The sequence below is a fragment of the Physeter macrocephalus genome, chromosome 15, assembly GCF_002837175.3.
Source record: "Physeter macrocephalus isolate SW-GA chromosome 15, ASM283717v5, whole genome shotgun sequence".
NCBI lineage: Eukaryota > Metazoa > Chordata > Mammalia > Artiodactyla > Physeteridae > Physeter > Physeter macrocephalus.
The window spans coordinates 56,712,096-56,730,487 of record NC_041228.1 but is presented as its reverse complement, the minus strand read 5'-3'; the positions used below and the strand labels follow the sequence as shown (position 1 = coordinate 56,730,487).

The window sequence follows — 18,392 nt, the reverse complement described above, 5'->3', positions numbered from 1 at the left end:
AGTGTAAGATCTTGGAGGGTATTTTTTGCGGGGAAGGTAGCTTTCATTTTTTTACATTAAAAGAATCCATGACTGGAACTCCCCTGGCGGTCCAGTGGTTAAGACTCCGTGCTTCCACTGGAGGGGCCACGGGTCTGATCCCTGGTCAGGGAACTAACATCCCGCATGCTGCGAGGTGTGGCCAAAAAAACCCCCAAATCCATTACTTCATTAGATGTTTGCTGCAGCCTCTCTTCAGATAGCAGGCATTTGGTCAAAACTTGTTTTGCAAATATGACTGACACACATCTTTGCAGGACAACATCACCAGTCCAGATTCCCGATATTTTCTCCTTCTCCCTACCCCTAAGGGCCATGCGGCTTCCTGGGTGACTCTCCAAGGAGCAGAACTTCCTGGGACCTTGGCAGGAAGGCCTGGAAGAAGCAGGAATGGGCAGTTTGAACACCATTCATAGAGGTTGTTACGTCCATCCTCCTTCTTGGCAAACATGTGGGCACTAAAAGTCAACTGTCTAGCAATCATCTTCAAGAACCCTCAGGCCTGAGGCTGACGATGCTTTGTGGGGAAGGATGAGGCATCTGATGTGGTCGCAGGCTTGGCAGACATGCTGTGGGAAGAACAGGGAGAAAGAACTCTTACTGATGGATATGAATACAGGGCCATGCTTTCCCTGCAGTGGCTTTGGCTTGTGGGGAGAAACTGGCCAAAGAAGTGATAAGAACGGACAGCGGCAAAGAGGCAGGAGGACAGGATGGAGAGGGAAGGCAGCCTGGGGTGAAGAGCAGCCCTCACCTGGTTCGAAGGTGGAGGAAACCAACAAGCAGGGGGAAGAGAGAGGAACACTGCCTTCGATCACTCACAGCAGACCCACAGACGATGATAGCCCCTAAAAACGCAGAACATCTACGGGGCGGTGTCGGGGGGGCGTCCACGTCCATCCTAAGCTCTGTGGCCTTGGGACAGTTAACCTTTATGAAGGTCTTTCATTCTGCATAAAATGGGGATAGTGGTTTCCCCACACAGAGCTGCTGTGAGAGTTAATGAGACGATCACATGGAAGCACCCAGCACATTGCCTGGCACTGTGCTGTAGGAGCAAAGCAAGTCCTATCTCCCGTCCCACTGCATCTCAGGAAAGGTCAAAGGGCTCAGGGTCCCTGTGCCAAATACAAGGGAATCACAGATGTTCAATGACGGGGAGATGGGCTGGGGCTGGGGTTGGCGTGGAAGAAAGCAGCGGGTGTCCAACTGCACGATCTTCTAGTTCTTGAATAGGCTGAGCTGTAAAACTGTCTCCACCGCCCAGTCTATTAATTGATGAGATAATGGTGTAACCAAGAAAACATTCAGATGTGGTATGTAAGCTATTTACTAAGGCCGGACATTTTTATCTTAGAAAGAATCTTCTTAAGAAATTGAAAAAATTCTGAAGGCACTCCTGAGTTTGAAAGCACTCATCCTGGATATCTGAGAATTCCAGTATTTGAGTATTTTGGCTTGCATTTGGGGAATTCTTCTCTGTGAGTGATGACATGTTATTTCAAATAATTCTCACAATAGCCGCATGAGGTAGGAACTTCTTGGAAGCAGGCAGTAGACCATGAGTCATAGCTCTCCTCACCCCAGCTAAGGCAGATTGGACTAGGAGTAGATATTGTCCAAGCCAGACTAATTAGTTTTCATCTCTTTTATTATCATTCCTAATATAAAAACAAGACTTAAAAAAGGTTAAATCAAATGTCCAGTTATCTATCTTGCAAGAGGCAAAACTCGGATTTGTGTCCAAGACTGTTGAACTCCAAAGCCTGCTGTCTTGCTGCACAAATACGTATGCTTGGTCTTTGCAGGTGAATAGGTCAAGTTCTAGTGGACATGGCCTTGGCCTAGAGGAGGGTCTCCAGGCTGGCTTGGCATCAGAATAGACATTGCCTTTCCTCTGTTTGCCAGCTTGTGTCTACATGACCCAGGCAACAGGACCAGCGGCGCTGCATGAGTAGCTGATGCATCTGGGAAGTCATTGCCAAGGGAATGGGTTTGAATTGTTAATTATGAGGGCTGAACTCTAGACCAGGGGTCTCCAATCCCTGGGCCTCGGACCGGTACCGGTCTGCGGCCTGTTAGGAACCGGGCTGCACAGCAGGAGGTGAGTGGCAGGATCCAGCAAAGCTTCACCTGCCGTTCCCCATCGCTTCCGTTACCACGAACCTTCCCCCACATCACTCGCACTACCTCCTGAACCAACCCCCTCCCTCCCCAACCCCGTCTGTGGAAAAATTGTCTTCCACAAAACCGGTCCCTGGTACCAAAAAGGTTGGGGACCGCTGCTCTAGATGAGAGATGTACCTACAACATGTTTCTAAAAATGGCCTTGATGGTGAGCAGTTGATATGGGGAAGATATCCCTCTGGTTTTAAATTATTTTTACAACTGTAGGTAAAGCCTCAAACCCTCTAACCCCCGTGAACCTTTCTTGGATACCAGTTAGTTATCCTTTACTCAAATAAACAGCCCCCAAGTAGAAGCAGATACACAAAAACTTTTATTAAGTGGAAGTTAGACTTCATGGTAATTAACCAGTTACAAGTGCATTTCAATGCATGTGTGTGGACACCGTAGAAGTCAGAATGGTCTTCCTGAAAGTCCAGTGTTCTGGCTCGGCACGTGCCAGTGCAACCCAAGGTAGAACCCTACACGCAGGAAATACAGGGCAACGATGACGTCAGACTAGATTGCAACACCATATTCATTGTTACAGCTAAGCATTACAGAACATGAAAGTCCAAAGACCAGAAGACTATTACTAAAGTGATTCTTACTACAGACCTTTACTTCTACTTAAATGCTTCCATAGGACACAAGTAGCAAATCCTCAACTCTGGGGGGACAGCACCATTTCTATATTTTATGCTTAAATGGGCCACAGAAACTGTAAACATTCAGTGGTCCTCGTGATGTCCATTGCAGGTAGCTGCCAGCTGTCCCCTTGGGAAAGTGCAGTTTAGTTTAACTGGTGTCAACATTTTATATTGTAAATCTTCCATCTGAAATTTTTCTTCTCTTTCAATTAGCACCAGTTTATTTGAAATAGTTTTCCTGGTGTTAAATATTTAGGAAACATTTTTTGTTTAACCAACACACAAAGTCCCAAACAATGGAAAGCAAAAAACATTCAAAAAGTTGTTTTAGAGAACAGCATTTAGAAAAACAACATCATTTAAACATTCGACAAATCTATGTACAAGGTGCCCAAAGCTGGCAAGGAGCATGGCTGAGGGACAGTCACATAAAAGGTTTATTAACCTGAACCTCATCAGGCTGTATTTACAGTCGGATAGGTATTCAGAAATGTAGTATCAGAACATCTGAATTTGGCTAAAAATCATATAAAAAGACACATCCCCACCCCCAATAACTTCTAAATAGGTAGCAAACATATCCAGTATAACCACAAGTACCAGGTTTCGAAGTGTGTTTTTCCATATTTTACATACAAACAGCTGAGAAACTTTCTCAGTGGACACAGAAGAGATCCGGAATGGCAGAGAAACGGAGTTCTTTATTTCAACATTGTCAGTTGAAGGAAAGAATTTTTTTCATGCTGAGTAATGTAGGAAAGTGCTGATTAAGGAGCAAAGATAAATTATTAGCGAAAAAGGTTTCATGGAAATACAAAATCTAAAAGAGGGCTGAAGAAATGTGTGTATGTTTTATATGGACTTTCCAAAAAATACAAGTAATGATCTCCAAATAATTTTGAAAAAAAGACCAATGATTTTGCTTTGCTGGACAATATTTTTATGTTTTGTTCTTCAAAACTATATAATGCAAACCCTTTGGAGAATAGTTTTTGTCCTTAGATTGCGACTTAAAACACAATAGACACAACCTATGCTATATTCATCCAAGGCAATACTCATTAACTTCATGTAGTTTTGTTTGCTTGTTAATCCAGTGTTACTAGAACAGTCACCTCTAAAAGGACTGGGCCCATTTTTGTAACAGCCCACATTTCCCATTTCTGCTGAAGAAGTAAAATATAAACCATTTCTCCTTTATTCACCTTCATGGCTGAATTTGTTTAGAGCCTGAAATTTCAATGCACTGACTTTAAAAATATCAGCTAGAACTGTACAGATGGAAGTCCTACAACCCCATAATGATATGCATTCAAGTGTGTTTTGAACGATTTTCAGTTGTGGTAAGTCTCTATGAAAAAAATTGACTTGGATTGGATACAAAATAACATTACTCTTTGAAAATGCATAGCTTGTAACTTTTTACATCCATTCACTAATATTCAATAAAGACTTTTGTTAAGCCAGTACTTACCTCCAAATGGTGGTAAGATTGCATTTTGAAAGATCTCTAAAAATTGGAGAGCATTGCCTCATTGCTTTCGAATTAGTGCCTGATTCCGAGTTAATGCCGGTCCTGTTGACACCCGCATCGTACAGGAAGGGCTGCTTCTTCTGTCTTTCTCTTTTTTGTTTAGCAGGCACTAAAAAGCAATGCTTTCTACTCTCAGCAATTTCCATTAAATACCCCATTTTAGCTATTTTATAATTTCATTTTAATAGGTTAGATTTGGTGTAGAAAACAATTTGAAAGATGGCTTAACTCTTAAAAGTAGAACGTTTTTAAACCCTATCATGGATGAAGGGCAACAGAGGTTTTGTATCGACTGTGGTTCTCTCACTCCCCGGCTCCCTCATTTGAAAAAGATGACCGCAGGCCACTCGGCTGTTGTAGTTGATGATAGTCACAAACCCTTTGGGACCTAGCGATTTTTTCTTATCCTGAGTTCTTCCTCTAAGTATATAGATTTTGATATATGAAACACTTTGGAAACTACACTAGTGTCTGGTTATTCCAGAGAGCTTATGTTTCAATGGCTGACTATCGTCCAACCATTAATTATAAAAATAGGAATTTAAGGTCATGTTGTAGGAAAATACTGATTAATGGCATTTAAAAAAAAAAAAAACGTGTATGATCCGCATGCCTGGGTTATTTTACACCCAGGACATTTTCAGTTACTGAAGTCACAGAATTAGTATATTTGGGGGGTATTGAGTTCTTCCCTAAAAATCTAAATCTTTTCTAAAGCTTTCTACCAGTGATCACAGAGGTTCCCCCAAACAGTTGGGATGCTTTGGAAGCAGAAGCTTTGCTATCATCACAGGGCTTGGTCAAGTCACAGTCATTTCTTTCCAATTAGCAGAGTGTAGGGGAAAAGGCATAAGCAAAGCAAGCATTTGTAATCTGCAAAGTGATGCAGATTTTTTTTTGGCCGCACTGCACGGCACACAGAATCTTAGTTCCCCAACCAGGGACCAGGGATCGAACACATGTCTCGTTGGAAGAGCAGAGTCTTAACCACTGGACTGCCAGGGAAGTACACCCCGTGATGCATCCGTTTTTTTTTTTTTTTTTTTTTTTTAATTTCCCTTGGGTGGGAGTAGTTTATGGATTATGCTACACTGTATATCCCTGAGGGGTAATCCCATCTCTGGAGCCACTGGCCCCCGAAGCTCTGCCTCTTTCCTTTCTGACTTGGCCATCTGTGCCCAAAACATGGGAAGGGGGCTCCACCAGGGTGAGAGACACATGCTTCACAACACGAGCAGATTGGATGAGTTTTCTCTTTGCATAAACTTAAAACAATTATACCCTGCAGGAGCCACTACCTTTTCACATAATAAAGGTCAATTCCATTTTCATGCTCTGTAATCCTGGGCAGAGGTCAGGGCCTAGAGCAATGAATGTGAAGCTCTCTTCCTCTGCCCTGATCACTCCACTGGCTTTGCTCTGGAGGGGACTGGTGGGGTAGGGGACTTGGGAGGGGGGCTTTGAGTCAAAGTGAAAGGATTAGGTATCTGCCTTGTTATTCTTTATCAGTTAATCTGACCAAATCTTTTGTGATGTGTGTGGCAGGTTGTCTGCTGACGGACCTGCTCTCTGAATGATCACTCAAAACTGTTCAGACAAATGGAAGAATTTCCCGGAAGGAAGGGAGAAGCCTCATAGACTAAGCCTAACATACCAGTCCTGGTAATATTTATTCCCTTGGACCTTAATTAAGAGTGAGAAATCAGGAACACAGAAGCAAAAATGTTTCATCCAGCGCTTCTGGAAGCAAACATACATAACAGCATGGCCTCTGGCCTGGGTGGATAAAGGCAAAGAGGAGAGGGTAACATTTTACTAGCGAATTCGAGGCGGATGCCAAGATGGGAAAACAAGACTAGTAACTAGAATGGAAACTGTCCTTTCTCTCCCTTAACGCTCAATTTCTTCTTCTGAATGCTGGTTTTTCCTCTTTCGTCAGAGACGTAAAGAGAATTCAGAAGAAAATAAATGAGCCACTTTTTTTTTTTTAAAAGAAAATTACGTTCTTTAATGATAGAGCTCTTGCCTTTTTCAGGAGTTGCTACTTGCTCCCCGGGCTAATTTTTCTGAATTAAAAATTTAGAGAATTGCCCCTAGTAAGTATGTAAACGTAACGGTCAATCAGACTTGAGAATTAATTTTTAACACTTTCATAATATAAGTAAAGGGGATCTTTCCTTTGGAAGCTGGCAGTTAATAATTATGTGGGTGGTGCTCAATAGGAAAGAATATTTTTAAGAAACAAGGACTACAGTTTAAGTGTTGAATTCATAATCTCCACCTTCTTTCAAAAATCTATAGTTTTTTTTTGTTTTTTTTTGAGTGGTAGCTTCTTTCTTCTTACCTAGAGCTTGGGTCCTTTGCAGTCCTGCCACTGTCATGGCATTGGTGCTTACCACTGCAAAACGGGCTTCTTTTCCAGCAGAGGAGGAAAGCTCACTGTTTCTTCCTCTAGCACTGTATTGCTTTCGAAGCATAATAAAAGTATCTTTTATCAAAAAGCCTGTTAACGAAGCAGGTGATGGGCCAAAAAGGTTTAGGCCCCATGACTCAACTTGTGAGGGGCTTTACCCTAAACTCAGGATGTGAAACCTGTGAGCTGATGGGAGAAGGGGAAGATGCAATCCGTTCATGGACTGGTCAACCTTTTAATCACTCACGACAGAAATCTCAGGCACTGCCGATGTTGTTTAAACCGTATTCATATTTAAACTTGACCTAACCATATTACCGGGTGTTTCCAACCTTGAGCTGACAGTAGTTTTCAATTTGATCATTACAGATGGTAAATTTGAGCTGTTTTCAAATTTGGGGGCATCAATATAAGTTTACATGGATAACAAATGTTGAATGTTAGCGGCAAAATAACTTTTTTCCAAGGAGTCACAAGTTTTACTCAGAACATTGCACCAGCTAATCAACTCCTATAATTAATCACTTAGATAGTTGGAATAGGGATCTGGTAGGTACCCTAAAGGGATAAATTCGGGGGTGATTGAGTGTGCGTTTGACAATGCGAATGAGTGGGCTTTATTTCTATGCTGAAGTACCTGGATTGTAAGGATGGGTGGAGAACATGGGTCCCTGCGTCTTCTCAGGTCTAGAGTCATTCTGGAAGACTGAGGTCTGAGCGAGCTCTTTCACACGCTCTTTCCCTCCTCCGTCCAGGCAGTAATGGGCCCGAGTCACAGGCTGAAGACCACTTGAACCAGGTTGGCCTTGGAGGTGGTGATGGTAATCTTAAATATTCTTATTTTACACTGGGTTCTAGGGAAGGTCAAATGAAGTCATGTATCTGAAAGAGACATACTTTCTTATATATGTGAAAGGGTTAGTGATTATCCCAACACCATCAGGACTCTGGTGTAAGACACAGTCTAAAATAACTTAGTTCATCCAAATGAAGGAAGCAACGTCTAATTTTTTTCCATGACACATTTATTCCCATTTTGTCTTTGCCCTCAGGGAAAGGTGTTAAGGTTTTCTATGTGGAAAAACTCCATTTTGAGGTTACTGGACACTCTAAAATACCTAAGTACCTACGAGTTCTGAAGCAAGGATTTTGCCATGTCAGAGGTGAAACAAAGGAACTTTTATCCTGGGATGCAAACTCACGAGGCAGGATGGAGTGGGAGGGGGTGTGGAAGGGTTGGCAAAGGGCTTTCGCACAAGGAGGCAATGTGTGCTATCTTAAACTGCAGGGGCTCCCGGCTGCCTTCTCCAAAGGCACAAGGCTGTTCTTTGCCAGCCCTCATCACAGTGGTCACGGCAGTGAAAACAGTAAGGAAGTTAGGATTACAGTCATTCCATGCTTTGGGGCCTGGCCTGGGCACACCAGGAGGCAGAGTGACAGCTGAATAATGCTTCAGTATATTTTGATCAGAGGCAAGGCTAGTTTAAGGATATTGTATTTTTATCTTCAAGTCTTCCATGAGAATGATTTCTGGGGAGAACTGGCCTCTTTCCCTTCTTTGATTTTAGTTGCCCAGATGGTACCAATGTGTGAGTCTGTAGGGCTGATGGAAGAACTTGACCTGATGGCTCTGGAAGGTGAAATCTGCTTTTCCCAACAGTTGAAACTGGTGGCCAAAGGCTGCATCTGCCCACATACACGGTCTCTTTGGTCTGCACATGGTTGGCCAAGAATCTGAGTTTAGCTTAAGTGTCAGGTGACATTATATTTCCAAGTCAGAAGATCTAGCAGCCCCAGGCCTGATTTCTGCATGGTTCTGATTGTCTAGAGCTGGGATCCCCCTTTAAAGGGGGTGTGTGTCCTCTGGTTCACCATGATCTCCGTCATTCTTTAGGGTCCTTCTTCTGCCTGATCTGAATCGCTCATTTACAGAATCTGCCTGTTCTTTCCAAGGCATCTGCTTAGAAAGGATTAGGAGGCTTCTATTTAAATAGGAAGCAAGACTCATTTGGTTCAAAACCATGCAGCAATAAACACTTCTTGGGAACTTTTAATGCCAACATTAGAGATATTCCAAGAGAATGAAGATAGAGATTTGGGCTGCTTCATCTCAGAGATGAGGCTGTATACATTTTCCCCTAACTCCATGCATTTCTAGCCCTCATGTGTGCAGATTCTAAAGCCTGTTAGAAAGCAAAGTCAGAGCGACCCTCTGACCACTTTATAGGGGGGGTTGCCCAACGGGTGTACGACCATTCTATCCCAGCTTTTCTTTTGATGTTATCTGCATACTTGACTAATTAGTCTAGCTTTTGAATTACCAAAATCTTAGAAAGAAAAGATGCTTTCTTGCTTTAACAGTGAGTGGGCTAGAAAAAACTGTAGAGCATTATGAAATGGTTTTGGCAAAGCTCAAAATTATTTGTACGGTTAATCAACTCTCCATGGCTGCCTTCCTTGTTTCCCGACTCTTGGGAATACAGTGACTTTCTGATCTCAGACTTGCCTGTCTGTGAATTCTTCCTGTGAAAAATCAAGCACTTGTTCTGGTAAGGAATTTAAAGTTATTTAGTTAGTGCTGAGGACAAAATTATTTTAAACATCACTGATCACCTAAGAATTCTATCTTTGGGCTTACACACCATGATTTTAGAAATTTCCATCAAATGATACTTGCTAGTTAAAAGCAGCTTTGTGGTTCTGGTAGGTTGAGGAATAAGTTTGTCCTTGTGACAGGAATCTATCATTTTACACTAAAGAATTTACAAGTATATTTCTCCCACTGCCTATAAGCATATCTATTAACATTTTAAAGATTTAAGATACATAAGATGATTCTTAAAGTTTTTTTTTTTCCCCCAAAAATACTTTGAAAACACACTGGTAAAGATCAAAGGAGGAGCTGTTGCCATCTTGATTCTCTTGTAATAATCTTCCATCTGATCTGCATTTCTACCCTTGCTGCAGAGGGTTAATTGAAAAGATATGCATCAGAACGCTTGCTTAAAAGAGGCATAGCCCTTTGTTTGGAGAGCAGGAATTGCTTATAATATTAACACTTCCTGTCTGGTAAAATATTGTATTTTAAAAAATAAGCTACAATGTATAAAACCAAGGTCATTTCCCACAAAATGTTCATGTTCTTTGTGATTACAAAACACTGCATCTTGTAAAATATTTCCAGTTCTGTTAACTTGAGAAGTACTAATGCTTATTATAAAAGTGTCACATCTCTCAGAATTGTAGAAGCCTATGCAGTATATTTCTTGTCTTATTTGGAAAATTAAGTTATAATTATTATTGTATTTAAGATTACATTTTGACACAACACATTACCATCGTGATTCTCAGACTCACAAGAAAAGATATAAAACATGAGATTGTCTTTAAAAAAAAAAGGAACTATTTACAAAACAGGACCAGAAGTAAAATTCCCGTTTTGATTTCTGGTCCTATGATAGATACACCTTTTAAAGCATGTATATCATTGATTGGATCTGGACTTTTTCAAAGTCAGTCACAATAAGCAAACCAGTCGGTTTTAAATGCATTTTACACTTTCTTGCTCTAGTGGTGTGCATTACTTAGTGATACAATTGGTACCTAAAAGTGCTAAGCTCGTTTTATTTACTGACTTCCGGTTTGACTAGTTACAATGAAAAAGACAGAAGGAAACAGTTCCGCTCTGGAGGAATTCCCACAGGTGTGGGGAACAGGGAAAGCGTGTATGCTGCTGGTTGGGTTATTTTCTTAGAGAAATGAAATTTCCAGTTGACCCGTGTGCCCAGCGCTTTCTCCAAAATGATCCACATCCTCATCCATATTCATGAATCATGCTCTGTTTCCACTCATTTGTATGCACAAATTCTCCCCTGCGTGCATACAGGTCAGAGCTACAGTTGATGTGGTTGACAGAAATTCTACAGGGTCATGAGAAAAAGCAGCACCTTGTCCACAAAAGTCCATGGAAGTTTGCTCCTTAACCTGCTGTTAAAGTAAAATGCATGTCTTTCACGTCCCTCACCTATATAGAATTCTGTGTACAGCTAATAACCAGTCATCCAACCGGCTGATTATAAAAGGGAACACCAAGGTGTCATATTCATAATTACATTCACAAACAGCCTTACATGAATCTGTGAAAACCCACCAGGGACTGTGCTGTGGTTCAGATGTCAGCCTGAGAATGCAGGTCTAAGAAACAAAGAAACTGCTCCGTTTCCTAGAGCATTCCTCCACACCTCAAAAAGTCGGTACTGTCCAGTTCATGGCAATTTGTCTTGAAATGGTATCATGTTCACTAAAAAACAAACAAACAAACAAACAAAAACTGTTCTGACTAGAAAAGGTGCTGGAGATAATAAAAACCTTTCTAGTCTTAGGATCCTCTAGATCTATTTTTCACATACCCTTTAGTTTTCCCTGAGGAAAAGAATATTTTTTACAGTATTTTGCTACTATTCTCAAGGTATTCTCTCCCATATGTACAGGTTCTGTCACTTTTCTCTAAACATTCCCAAGCGAATGCTGCGCTTTCCTTTTCCAATGAAGTCGGATGAAGGTGGGAATGGGTTTTAGCAGTGCCGGCTAATTCAGAACCCAGGGCTGCTTTCAAGTGTGGCTTAGTGTGACACCCACGACGGTGGGCTTCAACTTAAGTGATCTTGAAATTTGATAGAGGGCATGTCAGTTTCAGCAATCTTTTGCAACATACCTGTAACTATTTTTTTTTTAAGTTTTGTTGGAAAGCCCAAGAACTGTAACACACATCAGATTGAAAGTTTTCATCTGCAACACAGTTATGCCTGGACAAAGAATCGTCTCATAAAGGGCACCCACCCTGTGGGTGCACGGAGCTGCTGACAGGCATGCACATTCTTGCTCAGAAACCCACTGCCCTCTTCCTGACACTGGCTTTTGCCAAACAAGGGAGGAAACTTCCCAGCAAGCGAGGAGGAGAGCAGTCTGTGCCCACCCGAGATGGGCACGGCAGTCCTGCATCCCTGGCCTGAGTGCTTCCCGCAAAGGAGCTCTCTCCTTGCTTCAGTCAGCTGCTCCCAGAGCGGGAACCTGGCAGCTCCCTCGGAGGTGCCCAGGGACAGTCACCACCAGCTGATCAGCACTAGATGGTGAGCCCGAGCCAGGTGTCCACAGCCCTCCTGTATCTCCTCTCTGGCTCCCCACCCACTTGCTACCCGGGTGCTTCCTCTATGGGGTCACACTGCCTCCCATAAATTGGTTGCACATTCTCTGGGAAGAACTAAGGCTTAAAATGACTGTTCTCTGCTGTGCAGCTATCTGGAGAAGCCTGTCCATCACCAGGAAATGCCTTCTTTGGAGAGAGATGAGAAATCTTTTCTGAAGGAAAGGGTAACGGGGAGAGAAAAGTCAAAGGCTACCACATGCCTTCTTCAGAAAGCCTCTGGGACCAGAACCCACTGCATTGCCGTTCCTTTTGCACAGACAGGTGCCCCGTGATGGGCGAGGCTTCGGTTAAGCAGCCACATGCCCTGGGGCTTCCCTTCCCACCCATACTCCCCTCCCCCTGCCAAATGAACACAGAAAAGAACGTGGTACCACAGAGAAGGCATAAAACAGGACCTTCCCTGGTGGTCCAGTGGTTAAGACTTTGCCTTCCAATGCAGGGGGTGTGGCTTCAATCCTTGGTTGGGGAGCTAAGATCCCACATGCCTTGGGGCCAAAAAACCAAAAAATGTAACAGAAGCAATACTGTAACAAATTAAATAAAGACTTTAAAAATGGTCCACATCAGAAAATCTTAAAAAAAAAAAAAAAGAGGAGGCATAAAACAAATCTTGGACTTAATTTGGCACTTCATTTAGTTCCAAAATGTAACAAAATAGCTCTACATTAAAAAAAAAAAATTTAGCATTTATAATCAGTGCTGTATATTGCAATTTGTAGCTTTCTGGGTGGCTTAAAAGAAGTTTCATCGCTTTTCTTCAAGGCCAGGCGGGTGAAGCCTGGTAGATCCCTAGTCATTACATGCCTTGGTACAGGGAATCGGTGTCTGTGTGCAGGAAGTACTGAGGGTCTGTGCCCACCTCAGAGCTAGAGAAGAGGACACACAGAGCCCCGGGCTGGCCAGCAGAAAGGAGCCCCGCGTGAGTGTGAGATGCAGAGAGCGTGTGTGTGAAGAAGGCTTTAGAAAGGAGAGGAAATCCCAAGGAAGCTGCATCCAGCTCTACCCTTTGCTTGTATCGGTGCATTGGCTAATACCCAGGTAAGGACTGAGCTTGGCTCAGCCAGGCCAGAGCCTAGCACTGGTCATGGGCTGTACCTCTGGGGTCAGAGCCACAGAGCCTCACTCTAGGACTGCTCCACAGCCACCATCTCTCCCTCCTTGTGTCCCAAAGTTCTGGGAGTAGGGGATGGATTTAGCCCCTCATCACTTTAATCTCTTTTGATTAGTGACTTAATCCAAGGATCAAGGGCCATGGAGCTTTGCTGAAGAGAAAACCCTCTGCTCCACTACTGCACCCCAACCATCACTGAAGTCCATGGTGAGCCTGCTGAAATGGCTGACCAGCCTTGGACTCACCATGGCCACTGCACAATCCAGCCACAGTGCAGGGCCTTCTGGACCAGGCCAGAGCATCACCTCCCAGCAGAGATGCTTGTGAGTGAAGCGACAAGACACCAGGGAGGAGAAAAGACAGGCTGGGGTAGAGGATGCAAATACGTTTCTGCACTTAAAAAACCCTTTCCTGGCTGACTTTGTTAGTGCTCAAACATACATTATAGCTGGTGCTGTATTGATTGGTAATCAGATGTGATATTAAATGAAGCTCTTTCTCTGCTCTTAAAATAAGTGTTTTTAAAGAAAAAAATAAATGAAGGAGGAAAACAGGATCTCTTTCAAGGAATAATGCTTCAAATGTCATGTGAGTTTAAAAAATAAAATTGCCAAAATATATGAATGCACAGATTGCAGATGTTACACTGTAGAACCTCCTCCTTTTTCCCTTGCTTATCAAAAAAAAAAAGAGGATAGCTCTTATGACTAGATGACTTCTTTCTACTCTTTCAAAAAAAAGCGTATGTACAATCTCTAAATATATTAAACTTTGCTCTGTGCAATTTCATTTAACATTCCTATGGCTGATCCGAGGCCCCCGTCCCGACACAGTGCATCCTATAAGGTGCTCTTACTTCTTTGCATAGGTATAGGAGGAATAACTTTAGCAGGGCAATCTAGAGTAGGGTAGACAGAGAATGAGCTTATATATAGGGTTTGACAACTACTCCCCTGTCCCTGCACCACTACCCCCAAGACAGACAAACAAACAAATACTACGCTAGAAAGTCTAATAAATGGAACACAGTGCAAGCCCTGGTCCTATTAAATTGAGAGATTCCTATACCAACACGCATTTTCCTTTTGGTGTTCTGTATGTTCCCTTCTGAGCAAATTCTTAATGAATAGCTCCAATATTTTGATAAGAAAAATAAAGGTTTGGACCTTCCTTTTCCCCATATAATCTTTACATTGTTCATTAACCCATCTCCCAGACATGCTAAAGCATAAAACCTATAAAAGTGCACTCAGAATGGATGTTGACCTCACATAACTCTCTGAACAGATGGGGACGTGGAGGCTGTGCTCTGCTGTGTAAAGCACACCTGCCGGGATGGTCTGGAGTTCTCTACCTTTTCTGAAAACAGTCAGCGGTGGCGTTTTGAGGGAAGGAAGGCCTGATGAGCCACTGACCTGGCGACAACTGTCAGATAAGCAGTGCTGAAGAGATCCGAGCTATGGTTGGCGTCGCATCCCTGAAGGAAGCTTTGAGGCTTACCCAGATGGCAATGCGTGCCAGGTCTTGAGTGCATGTGGCCGGGAGAGAGTGGGCCAGGCCACCCCTCAGGGAAGGCTTCCGAGGAAGACGCCCAGACGGTTCCCAACCGTGACAGCGGGATGTCCTGAACTCAGCTGGGGCTGAAGTCTGCTGGTGATGTCCATTGTCAGTCTCTTTTCAAGCTGATGCCCTCCTGGGCCCTTCAAGCTAACAGATCTACCGTGGTTCAGTTTGGGGCCATTCTTTAAAACAGAACAAACAAACAAAAAAGACGTAGAAAAGATACCCGGAGTGCTGCCGTTTCCTGGCAACACATCATGATGTGTACTGCTCCCAGAAGTCTGATGGAGAACAGGCAAAGGACTATTCACAATGAAAACAGGTATCGCTCTTTGTACAAATGCTACTGAATAACATGTAGCTTTTTTTTTTTTTAAGTGTCAAAAAAACCCCACAAAAAACAAACCTCAGAAACGGCATTATCCAGAAAGGTTATCAAAATAGGCCTCCTTTCCAGGAAATATGGGCTTGGTTGGTTCGATTGCTACAGAAGTCCACAGTTTTCAGAGCTAGACATACAGCAAAAAAAAAAAGTTGATTTTTTAAGGAAAAAAGTAGTTACAGCCGCTCTCGGCTGGGTTCTCAGCAAGAACAGTGAGGGTGGTGATCTTTTTTGTTTTTTGCTGTGATTTCACCAAGGTGCCCGGAAGTGCTTTCCCTGGGTTTCAAGTGTGTTTTGTTCAGAAGGAAAAGCGCTTTCCAACACCCTCAGCACAAGTCAAGGGCAGGAGTGTCTGGGCGACGATCAGGGGCCTGTGCATTAGTCAATGAACCGCTGGCAGGCCTTCTTCCAGCGGCAGGCCGTGCACCACATGTCACGGTTCTCCATGCCGTACACCTTCCGGCACTTCTTGCCCTCTCCCCGGGGCTTCCTGTAAGACAGGCAAGGAAACAGTATTCAGTGTGAGGGATTCAATGGGCATTCTTTGGACGGCTCAAAATCCCTGGAAAAATCTAGAAAAAGTTAGGAAACATAGTAGGGGGTCTCTCTAGGTTCAGCCATTAACCTGTGTGGGATGTTTTCACAGCCACTACACTGAACTGTTAAAATTTGCTACTTATAGTACTTCCAGTACTCTTCAGCTTCTATTTGTCCATTTGTAGACATGTCTATTTGGGCATCTTCATAACATTGAATTAAGTAAGTAAATACAAGAAATACCAGTAGAGAGCATTATTCTTTCAAGTTTTTTTTTTTTTTTTAAAGGGCTTCAGGGGGCTTCCCTGGTGGCGCAGTGGTTGCGCGTCCGCCTGCCGATGCAGGGGAACCGGGTTCGCGCCCCGGTCTGGGAGGACCCCGCATGCCGCGGAGCGGCTGGGCCCGCGAGCCGTGGCCGCTGAGCCTGCGCGTCCGGAGCCTGTGCTCCGCAACGGGAGAGGCCACAGCAGAGGGAGGTCCGCATACCACAAAAACAAAACAAAACAAAATAAAACATAAAATGTAATAAACTCCTAGGGCAAAAAAAAAAAAAAAAAAAAAAAAAAAGGGCTTCAAATGCTTGGCTTATTTATTTATTTATTTTTTGCTGTGTTGTGTCTTCATTTCTGTGCAAGGGCTTTCTCTAGTTGTGGCTAGCGGGGGCCACTCTTCATGGCGGTGCGCGGGCCTCTTCACTATCGCGGCCTCTCTTGTTGCGGAGCACAGCCTCCAGACGCGCAGGCTCAGCAGTTGTGGCTCACGGGCCTGGTTGCTCCACGGCATGTGGGATCTTCCCAGACCAGGGCTCGAACCCGTGTCCCCTGCATTAGCAGGCAGACTCTCAACCACTGCGCCACCAGGGAAGCCCTCAATTTTTTAAATGTGTACTTTCAAATGCTCTCTTGCTTCTCAAATTTCTAGTCTTCTGGTTAAGGGAATCCTGGCGAGGTCCTCCTTCATCTGGATTAAAAACTCTATTTTGTACTTCATTTCATACAGACGTTAATGCAACATGGCTTTAAAGAGACCCTGTAATCAGCATTACCTATTCTGCAAGAAAATTTACTGTAAACCGTGACCCCAGACAAAGAACAAATCTTTATCAAGAGTTAGTAGATGGGGAAAACCATGGGAACAAAAGAAAGGGTGTTTCATCCATTTCAGGGGAATTTTATGAAGATTGTATCTCTGGTTTCTCTTTTCCTCGCTGTTCTATTTTTCAGTTAATTCCCTGGAGAGGAGGCGTGTGGGGTTTCAAGCAGTCATACCTTAGGCTGACCGTCCCTCTGGGTGGGGAGGACAAGACGGTGTGAGCGTGCTGTCTCTGCTCGCCTGTGCCCACCGGGTGACTGTGGGTTGGTGACACCTAGTAAGCACATGGAAAACAAAGTTAACGGGGCAGGCTCTCCTCACCATGCATTTCGCTAGCCTTTGCCACGTGGGCAGGGGTACCCAACCATCAGACACGGAGAGGCTGTGCTTCCTTCACAGAGACCACATGTTAAAATGGATGGGGTGACGCTCATGGCGGAATTTAAGGGCATCCCCCAACAGAAAAGACCCAGCAACAATGAATACTTTACAAATCTTCATAACTTCCCAACGTCTCTGCATTCCCAGTTGCCCATTTTCACTTGAATATTTTAAACCTTAAAGCATATTCCTATGCCAAGCCTTATCCGTCTCTCTTTTAAAGAAGAAAAGAGGTTAAGAGAGTTCTCTGAGATTATACAGCTAGCCAGTGGCAACACACAATGTGGATCTCAGCCTTCTGTTCATTCAGTTAGATCATTCACAGCCAGTACATAAATGGCTTCTTGCATAAGACGTCCACATGGCAGACTCTGGGGTCTGAACAGGGATAAAGGCAAGAAGCAAAGATCCTGAGCAAATCAAGAATGAATGTCAACCTTGTAGTACTTACTGAGCATCCACTATGTGCCAGGGTCACTGACAACAGCTTTACTTTCACATCTACCCCATGTGATAAGTACTCACTGTTCCTATTTTATAGATGAGGAAACCAAGCACAGCGAGGTTAAGTAACTTGCCCCAGGTCATGGAACTTGCAATGGCCAGGGCTGTACTGAGCTCTCCCTGATTCCAGAGCATGTGTTTAACCCCCTTACGCCCCACCTCTCAGTCGTAATGATGGGAGGGTCCCCTTTGTTCTCCATTCCTCTTGCATTTCTCACTTATTCTCTTTGTATCACCTGCTCACCTAGCACTAAATATCTTCCCAGCAAATGGGATTCTCAAAAGCTACACAAAACTAATTTTAGGACAAAAGATAAATGATGTTTCAAGTAAATATACAATATTGCCATATACAAAAGAGCAAACATCTAATAAATTGATCAACTTAATCACTTAGAAGCCAACATGACCACAGAAATACCAGTACCAACCAACAGTCATGGGAACATTCCATAGAATTGATTTTCTCTAGTACAGGGACCAGTATTTTCTATTTTCTTTCAATGTAAAGGAATGTACATAAGTGTTATTTTCCTAGTCATTAATTAAAACAAAATTAAACACGTAAGAAAAAAAATAACCTAACATTTTAAACCATTATTGCCATGAGTCTCATTTATTCTGTACCATTGGTCTTTACTTCTTGCTAAAGTTAGGTGGATTGAGGGTCAGCAGAGGTGAGTGACATACATAATTTTTAAAAAACAAAAGCTTTGGGGCTTCCCTGGTGGCGCAGTGGTTGAGAGTCTGCCTGCTGATGCAGGGGACACGGGTTCGTGCCCCGGTCCGGGAAGATCCCACATGCCGCGGAGCGGCT

General features: G+C 43.4%; 1 protein-coding gene across 14 annotated transcripts in view; it reads right to left on the bottom strand.

Moving 5' to 3' along the window:
- Window positions 1–565: 565 nt before the first annotated feature.
- The window catches only part of ZNF704 (zinc finger protein 704), a 229,345-nt gene continuing 211,518 nt past the window's right edge, over window positions 566–18,392 (bottom strand). For 2 of the 14 annotated variants that reach the window (XM_024127086.3, XM_055091203.1), the window contains 2 exons: window positions 16,867–16,964; window positions 2,413–15,551 (listed from right to left, as the gene is read on the bottom strand). In XM_024127086.3, the coding sequence (XP_023982854.1) occupies window positions 15,440–15,551; window positions 16,867–16,964 (210 nt within the window). In that variant the 3' untranslated portion in view covers window positions 2,413–15,439. Of the gene's footprint in view, window positions 609–2,412; window positions 15,552–16,866; window positions 16,965–18,392 lie in introns of those variants that run through there. The other 12 variants (XR_008619496.1, XR_008619495.1, XR_008619497.1 and 9 more) reach the window with 12 other exon arrangements.